The sequence below is a fragment of the Artemia franciscana genome, chromosome 15 (genome assembly GCF_032884065.1).
Source record: "Artemia franciscana chromosome 15, ASM3288406v1, whole genome shotgun sequence".
Lineage (NCBI taxonomy): Eukaryota > Metazoa > Arthropoda > Branchiopoda > Anostraca > Artemiidae > Artemia > Artemia franciscana.
The window spans coordinates 34097009-34106317 of NC_088877.1; the positions used below are offsets into that span (position 1 = coordinate 34097009).

General features: G+C 33.1%; 1 protein-coding gene across 1 annotated transcript in view; it reads left to right on the forward strand.

Annotated features, from left to right (window-relative positions):
* The window catches only part of LOC136036397 (protein LSM12-like), a 29271-nt gene extending 20436 nt beyond the window's left edge, over positions 1-8835 (forward strand). Inside the window, exons 4-6 of the mRNA XM_065718592.1 lie at positions 1683-1792; positions 6204-6333; positions 8644-8835. Of these exons, the coding sequence (XP_065574664.1) occupies positions 1683-1792; positions 6204-6333; positions 8644-8685 (282 nt within the window). The 3' untranslated portion in view covers positions 8686-8835. The remainder of the gene's footprint in view (positions 1-1682; positions 1793-6203; positions 6334-8643) is intronic.
* Positions 8836-9309: the final 474 nt, after the last annotated feature.

Genomic DNA, 9309 nt, shown 5'->3' on the forward strand with positions numbered 1-9309 from the left:
AGCTTCACTTAGACTTTTCTGTATAGAAAAATAGTTAGATCTTGGTTAATTTGAAATGGTTCAGGCTAATTGTGGTTAGACCTCTTCTTGCTAGAAACGTATAAGAAATCATTTCTGTGACTTCTTTTTCACTGTCCTCCGTATCACTCACGATTATTGTGTAATGACTCGCTAAACATTAAGTAATTAAAGTTTTGTATATCTGATTTAATTACTTAACAGTAATTTTATAACCCGTTTTTTTAGTGCTATTATTATTATTTATTGTTAGCTGAAGTGTCTGGATATTCTTTGCTTTCACCTTCCCTATGTCCTCACCTCCTTACTCAAGCAAACTATTATCGAGAATAACTTACCAACTTTTCTCAATGTCCAATAATAAATGAAAATAAATTGACACTTTGGGAAAGTTATTTGTTGTTGTTCTTGAGCTCGGGGTCTTTAGATCCAACCCTGCTTCAATTTATAAGATGCCAGTTATACCTGTGCACAGAGAGAAGGGGAGATTACCCCCTCCCCCCTTCACATTGGTCTGAAGGCTCCCCAAGAAAGTTTGAGTATTTGAACGCTTATTTTTACTTTACTGACCCTTCCTCGTGCTAAGAAAAATCCTATAATATCTCTCGTGTGCTTAGGACTACTATGTGTCAATCCCATGACACGGTATTCCACCTTTAGACTACAAGTGGCCAAACCAATTAGGCTTCTGTTTCACTTGTTCGCCTGTGAGTCCAAGAAAATTCAGTCCCAGATTTTGTATACAAGTCCAGTGGACATTGTCCGTCACGTGTCAAAGCAAAATCAATCCAATCTTTCCTCCCTTAGTTCTTTGACTATCTACCTTAGTTCTGCCCTAGAAATGACGTATGGACTGGATGATAGACTTATCTATCAATAATGAAAGGTCATCATTTTTATACAATTTTAAAAGGGCTTATTTTGGACTTGCCTCTCACTCACTCGGACTATCTGTCTTGGCTTTTTCTTAGATTAGCCATGGCTTGATGCCCCCAACTACTTGACTTTAATTCAATCAATGATTTCATCCAATTAAAATCAAGTAGTTGTGGGCATCAAGTCATGGCTAATTATAGAAAAACCCAAGACAGATAGTCCGAGTGTGTGAGAGGCAAATCTGGCATAAACCCCAAGTATCTATGTGTTTGATACAACATGCTGTTTTTATCCTTTAGGATCAATTAGTGTTTAGATTTTGTATATTATTTAAGTTGAATCAAAATGGTTACATTTTGATTGGTTACAGAAACACGAGTTTGTCTCAAGTTTTTTCTAATGATGGATACTTTCTACTGCGTTTTCTGACAAAACTGGTGCTTAAAGAGATTGAGAAAAGGTTAAAAAAGTTTGAAAAAAAACTAAAATTCTCGGTCTTAAAATTCTATGCTTTTTTTTAATAGGAGAATTTTGCGGTAAATTTACCCTGCTATTGTATTTTTCTTTCCCCATAGTTTAAGAAGAGCGTCAAAACATCCAAAAGATTGATTTGCTTAATTTTAAATTAAGAATTAGAAAAATAAATTTAGAATTTTACTATATGTGTTAGAAAAAAATAAAATATTTTAACTCTTAAAATTTTCTGCAAGTTTTGTTTCTTTTCTTTTTTTTTAAGAGGAAAATTTTGCTGTAAATTTATTCAATTATTGCCTTTCCTTTTCTCATAGCTGAAGAAGAGAGTCCAAGCTGAAACTGAAAAAAAGAAATTTTTTGTGCAAGCCTTGTCAGCTGGAGTGTCACCTGATGGCCAGGGTGTGTTCTCTGCTCTTAGGAAAACGTAAGACATCTCTAGAAATTTTTAATTAGGGAAAGCTTATTCGAAAAGTTGTTTTCTCTTTTGCTTGCAGCAATTGCATTATTCAATTAACAATTGCTATTCAATTAGTTTGTTGAAAGTTAAAATTGGAATTCAACACTACTTATTAGTTCTAGAGTAATAATATCATCAATGGAAGTGGTAAGACATCAGTTATCATATACCTCGGTGTGCTGACCGCGTCACAAAAAAAATGTAATTAAACAACGTTATGCGATTAATTTTTATGCTAAACTGGAAAAGTCTCTTGAGGAGACTAAGAAAATTATTTGGGAGGCTTACTGCATTACTTTTAATTTTCGTGGTGGTCAAAAGGGTAGGGAAGAGGTTACCAACGGCGGCAGTCAACCAGCAACACCGACAACAATGTGGCTCACGTTCGACAATTGTAGGACTCTGACCGTCGATTGAGTATCAAGATGGTTGCCTTGTCGTCTATTATTGCGTTTTGAATTGTTACTGAAGATTTAGCAATGAGGAAAATGTGCGTCAAGCTCGTGTCCAAGATGTTATCAGACAACCAAAACACCAATCGAACGGAAATTTCATCTGAATTTTGCAATGTCTTGAAAATGAATTTGATTATTTAAACTGTTATCACTGGTGGTGAAACCTGGATTTTCTAATACGACCCAAAATAAATGCCAAAGCACAGAGTGGCATACCAGCCAGTTCCCCAAGCCCAAAAAGGCAAGAATGACGAAATCAAAATGACAATAATGTGCATTGTCTTGTTTTCATTGCAAAGAAGCGGTCCTTAGAAGTTGCTCAAAGACAGGCAGTTAGCGCTGCTTGTTTCGTGGATGTGCTAAAGGCTTTAAAAATGGTCGCCAGGGACAAGAGTGAGAATTTCTGTATCGTTCTTGGTTTTTTTGTAAAAATTGTATATAGTATTTACCCTTTTGGATGTTATATATAAAAAAAACATATTTTTTTCTTCTTATAAAGAACCTTAACTTAGAATTACAGCTTTGGGTAAGACCGGAGAATAGTGGTTCTTCAGAAGTAGATATGTTAGATCCAAAAATTGAGACATCTTAGATTGTTAATCTCATGCTCATTTTCATGGTTTTAAACAATTTCGGCAATTTTTTTATTGGAGTTGTCATTAGTTATTATGTTGAATGGTTGATTTTGTTGATTATGTGTTGCAGTTAGTTTATTTAGTTAATTAATACAGTATAAATTTTTATCATTAAAACTTTATTTAGATTTCCGTTTTCTTGATTAATCTTTATTATTAATATTGTATTAATAATTTTCTTTATTATTAATATTGTGTATCTATAAAAGACAAAAGAGGCACACAGAATAATCAGATAAAAAAGAAAATTAAAGAATGAGTAAAAACAAAATGAATGAATGAAAAAGAATACAAGGGTTTTTTATTGCTGCGGAAAAAACTAGGAAGAGCTAAATGAATAATTAAGAGAAATTGGTGGCAATTAATTAATGTGCTCAAACAAATGAGAAAAACGAAAGTACCAACATTAATATAAAATTTTTTATTCTCAATACAATAGTTGTAATTTTTATCAAACCCTAATTTGCCAAACTCTAATTAAGTAATTATTTTCGTCGATTAGTTATTTTTGTAGGAAAGGTTCCGTCATCAAGATAAGAAATGCTGCTTCCATGTCGAAACTAGAAGTTTCAGGTATTTCTGCATTTTAGAAAGGGAAGATCCGTATTCATCTCATCAACCTAATGAGACATAAATAGCGGATTAGACCATTTGATCCAGCTTATTTCGTTTAACAAACGCGATTCTTAGAAAACTGTCCCATAAAGCTTTTTGAAATAAAATTAACCCTTAAATTGGATAACTTGAGAAAATTCCGTTTAAAAAAAGAGCAAAGGAATTTAGGAAGTAATTCCTAGAAGCTCCACACGACTAACTGACTTGAATCAGATGGTTGTATTTAGTTAAATATCAAAATTATGCTGCATGCTGATTCAGCTACACATTGTAAGTGTTCTTATTTTAATTTTCAAAGAAGAACAACCTTGCAGTGAAGTGTTTAAAAATAGAGTTATATTCAAGATTTTTTTTTTTGGGGGGGGGAGGGTATATCGGCTTATCAATGCCGATATTGAGCTAGTGCTAATTGAAGCCAATCATGATTGCTCGTAATAAGCGGTAGCTAAATATTTGTACTAAACCTGAATACCTGCTAAGGATTTGTCTGTAATTCAGACCGATTATATCGGACTATAATAAACAAATAAACAAGAACTTGTAATAAACAAGTCAGACAAACATCGTCGGTAGGAGAGAGGAGGCTTCAAACTAACCCCCCTCGCATATATCCTGGAAGCAACTCCTTTTAAAGACTTTATTTCTACTTTCGTACAAAAATATGAAAGGGTTTGTATTGCCCTTTCATTTTGGGTACATAGAATGAAAATTACTAATAAGACCATGACCAATACCTATAGTAAAGCGGCTGCGGTAGTTAAGAAAGCGTTACAAACTTTTGTTAAGTTGACCTTTTTAATTCACCCGTCTAAACTGCTGAGTCAATCCGTTTTTCTGACTGTTTCCTCTTAAATGCCCCTTAAGGCACTGGGTAAATTTCCTCTTAGTAAAACCTTTACAAAAAGGCGCTTTAGGCATTGCAGTTGTCTCTTTGGGAATTGCCCCTAGGGTACTAAGTGATGCCGAACAACTCCTGTAATTTTCCCTAGATCTTTCCAAACCTGGGAAACTTGTATGCAGTTTATCTGTAATCTTTGTAAATCTAATCTTGGAGGCTGTAAAAAACGATCCTAAAAAAAGCTTGCCTTGCAAAGTCGTTAATAGTTGAAAACTTTTAGTGTATTTTCCGGTTTATTTGCAAGCGATTCATTTTTCGTATGTTATTTGATTCTCCAGGTTTTGCAGAAATAGTTCGAAGTTGGAACTTTTGTACCAAAATTCGTTTTGACTATTATTTAAAGGCCTAAAATACACCTTGTAAATGGTGTTGAAGCTAATTTCTGTTTAGAGAAACCAAATTAATGGAATAATGTAAATTGAGGATGGAAGTTGTAAATAAGAAAAGTTGCATTATTGAGTTTATTTTCACAATGGTTTGAATGAGCAAATAAAAAAGAAGACATTCATTGTCCAAACAATCAGTTGCTAATTAAACTGTTCTCGGGGACAATTATTTTTCAAAATATACCTTAAATTAGAAGCAGGGCCTTTGTAAAATTATGTTTTTCTTATTGGACCCTCAACTTTTGCATCGGCTTGTCTTTTGTCATTATGAAAGACATATCGCCGAGCCTTTGTTTCTTTTAATTGTTCAGGTGGTGGGATAAAAATTTCTTTTTCTTCCAACGATTTATCTAGTCCATTTTTTTCTCAAAGGTATGGTAGGCATTGATGAGCTTATCCATGTCAAAATCCAAAACCCAATAATCATCGCTATCATTTTTCAATTGATTTGGTTCGTTTTACCTCGGCTTGTCTTTCCTCATTATGAAATATATATCGCCGAATCTTTGTTTTTTAACGAAAGTATGGTCGGCATTGATTACCTTACCCATGTCAGAATCACAAACTCAATCATCATCGCGTTCATTTTCAATTTTGACTCGTTATTCATTTTTGACTTGTTCACCTGCTCGGTGTCGCATGTCTTCTAACCGCGTGTGTCTTTGCTCTTCATTTCAATTTTTTACATGCTCTAATTGACATTTTCGCATATCTTCTAACCGCCAGTGTCTTTGCTCTTCATTTTCATTTTAAACACGTTTTAACCTTTGTTTCTCTTAATAGTTCAAGTGATGGGACAAAAACTTCTTTTTCTTCCAACGATTTATCTGGTCCAGATTTTTGATTTTCAAAAGTATGGTAGACATTGATGACCTTATCCAGCTCAAAATTAAAAACCCAATCATCATCGCTATCATTTTCAGTTTGTTTGGTTCGTTTTACCTCGGCTTGTCTTTCGTCATTATGAAATACATATTGACGAATCTTCTTTTTTTTTTACAAAGGTATGGCAGGCATTGATAACCTCATCCATGTCAAAATCCTAAATCTTATCTTCATCACTGTTATTTTCAATTTTGACATGTTTTGATTCTCGTTGTCAAGGTTTGTCTTCATTTTCATTTTTACTTGCTCCAAGCTCGGTGCCACATGTCTTCTAACCGCGTGTGTCTTTGCTCCTCATTTTTATTTTTGACGCGGCACCACTGCGTGTTTCTTTGCTCTTCATTTTCATTTTTGACTCGCTCATGTACTCCGTGTCGCATGTCTTCTAACCATGTGTCTTTTTGTTCTTCAGTTTCATTTGCGACACGCTCTAATTGTCGTTTTTGCATATTTTATGACATTTGGATTTGACTGATGAGTTATACATTTATTTTCTTTTTTTAGAATTGATGAAGTTTCGTGGGAAGGAGTAAATATTATTGTTCAGAAGGAAGTAAAAATTGTACCGCCCTATACATCGAGTAGCGTTGTTGGAAACCCAGACAGCAAGGCTTATATCCATGTGAAAAAAATAGTAAGTATGAATTTATTATTTGTTACCGGTTTTTTTTTACTGCTGGAGTTGATGATGCTTCTGAAGATGCTATATTCCGCATTTGACCGTACTTCCGTGCTACTTTCCATACTTTGTACTAATAAGATTCTAATTTTGCTGTCTACTTTTCATACATTTTTCAGTCTAGCAAGATTGAGTAAAAAAAAGTAGCAAGAAATGATCGAGCAGTGAAATAGTGACGTGCACATTAGTATATACATTGATAAATAATAAATTATATATTGGTTGGTATATAATTCTTAAAATGTAAAAATCGAAAATCAGTAATCAGTGCTGATAGAATTTAGTAAGGACCATGCCTGTAAGATAACATCATAATTAAATCGGACCTCAAGATCAACCAATGAGTAATAAAAGAAGAAATAGTTCTAAGAAAATAAAACATCCTCTGTAATTCAAAAAAAAAAAAAAAAAATCCCTGAGCTATCGAACTTAAAAAAGCAAGCGGAAAAGAAGAAAAATTCTCAAAAAGAGAAGCTTTCTATAAGTGTAAAAGTGTTGTAAGTAGAGAAGAAAATAAACTGGGAAACGAATAAAAAGGAACACTGAACAGAATACGATTTTTTAATTTCTTAAAGTATATTTTGTAAGGGAAAAAAGTAGAGTAAAAAGCAAATTAAAAGCAGAGTAAAGTAAAATACGAATTAAAAGCAAAGTAAAGTAAAAGCAAAATAAAAGAAAAGCCAAGCAAAAAGCAAATTAAAGGAAACAAAAGTTTATTATTTATAAACACTTCTTTCTCCTTTCAGTTGTTTTAACTTTCTTTCAAAATGACTCAAAATGTCTTTTTGAAAGCAAAGATCTCTGAAATAAGAAGCTTTTGCTTTTTTTGAACAAAATTTTGCAGGCCGGAGAAATGAGTTTCTTTTTATATTGTTATTATTATTCAGAGTTGTTTCAGAGAAATCTTGATTGTTGTCAAAACAGCAAAAAAAAAAGTCAGAAGCTTTTAATTGATTGAATTTGGCTGCCAAATTGAAATTCAACTCGTTACTTGTCAGAACTGAGGTTAAGTTGAAATCGCTAATTCAGAAAGCAGTATGAAGAGGAAGAGAGGGACAGAAAGGGTCGATGGAGATGAGGTCAAAATTAGACAAAAAGTTGAACAAGGGCGGATCCATAATCAGTGGTTAGCAATTAGCCATGTAAATTTGTCGATTAATTATTAATTATTTTAAAATTAATGTTTGGTAAGGAGTTCTAAGTGAAATTTTGAACTTTTTTTTAAAACTTTGTCTAAATTGAGACCAACGAAATTTTTTATTCATTAACTTTCGAAGACGTATAGACAATTCAAAGGGACGTTCTACTTGTAACAAGTGCTACAACGTTGAGATCACAATCACTTTTACCAGTTGTTACTTGTATACACCAATCGTTTTTCATTCGTGAAATGTTTAAGAGAAATTCAAATGCGCGAATATTGAAATTAAAAGCTGTAAATCCTGATCAATTGATCAAAATAAGAACCTGAACACTCAAAAGGTACTCCACTTACTGTAAGTAGACAGGGAACAGCAAGAGTAAGCTGTCAAGCTATAGCCATAAAAAGAAAACAAACGTGACGTCTGCTCCTTTATGGGGAAAAGGGAAAAATATTTATTCCTCATCCCCCAAGCGAAAGATTTAAGTCCTCTGAGTCCCCTTCCTTTTTCTAGAAAACTGTTTCTGAAGATTTCATTTTGATCCCCCAGCCGTAAGACAAAAGATGGTAGGTTAATCAAAACTAAAAGAAAAATTCGTCCCCATTCTAAGTAAACCTAGTGACTGTATAGATAAATACTCGCTTGACTGTAGGTTTCAAATAGCCGTTGTAAAGCACTGAACGGTTGTTGTCAGAGCTAGATATTTGTGATTGGTTAGACTCATCCACATGCACAAATATAGCGTTGAATTCAGATACCATTGTGAAAGTCACGCTATTGTTGGTAGAGCTAAAGATTTGTCATTGGCTGTGGGTCACATACCAATTATGTAGTTGCATTTTACCACTTAATATTAATTGGAAAACTAAATTGGTTTTGAGGAATACATGGGGAAAGGTAGCTTTAAGCTCGGCTGCAATGTGATATCTGAAAGTACATGGCTGTATAGCTCAATGGGAGAGTGCATACTTAAACTGTATGCATATCTAATCTCTAAACTGTATGCATATCTAAACTGGGTCGAGACAGAGCCTCCAAAACAAGCGATGGTAAGCTTTTTATATTAAACGTATATGTTATCGTTCAAATTTATTGTTTTATTTTAGAAATCCTTTTCTTTCAGATTGAAAAACACTTCAAGGACATTGGAACTGGAGCAACATAGTCGTTCTGTTTCGTTCACATGTTCTTTCTTTTTATTTGGCAAAGCTCGTTAATTAAAATTTTTTTTTTAAAATCAAACCAATATTTATCATGTGGAATTATGTTTTGCAAATTGCAGTTTCATAGAACAATTAAACCCTGTTTTTCAAAATCTTAATACGTTTTTGGCTAGAGTCCAAGGCTCGTGAGACTTACTTTAAATGAATATTATGTAAGAGAGCCTTTAGAATATCTTATGTGTGTTCCAAAATGTCAATGACAATTGTTAATTACTTGTTTTTAGCTTTAGTCTACTAAAATGATGGAAAACAACAAATTAGTATTATCATAAATTCTTAGAGAGGTTAACACTATGGTATCTTCTTCGCTTACATGAATGAGTATGGATCAAATTTTTTGGTATCGTCATTTTTGGAATGAGAGCAGTAATAAATTGCTATTTGGCATTAATGATAATTAGTCTCTGGAATGCAATCCTCATCTTTGAATCACCATTAGAAAATCAGCACAGTCTAAAATTTGCACTTCGTAAAATTTCTTTATAACATTTTGTTTCAGTAGGTATTTTACTCTTTGTAAACTAAAAATTATTCCAATATACTATCTTCTAATTTATATAGTTTTA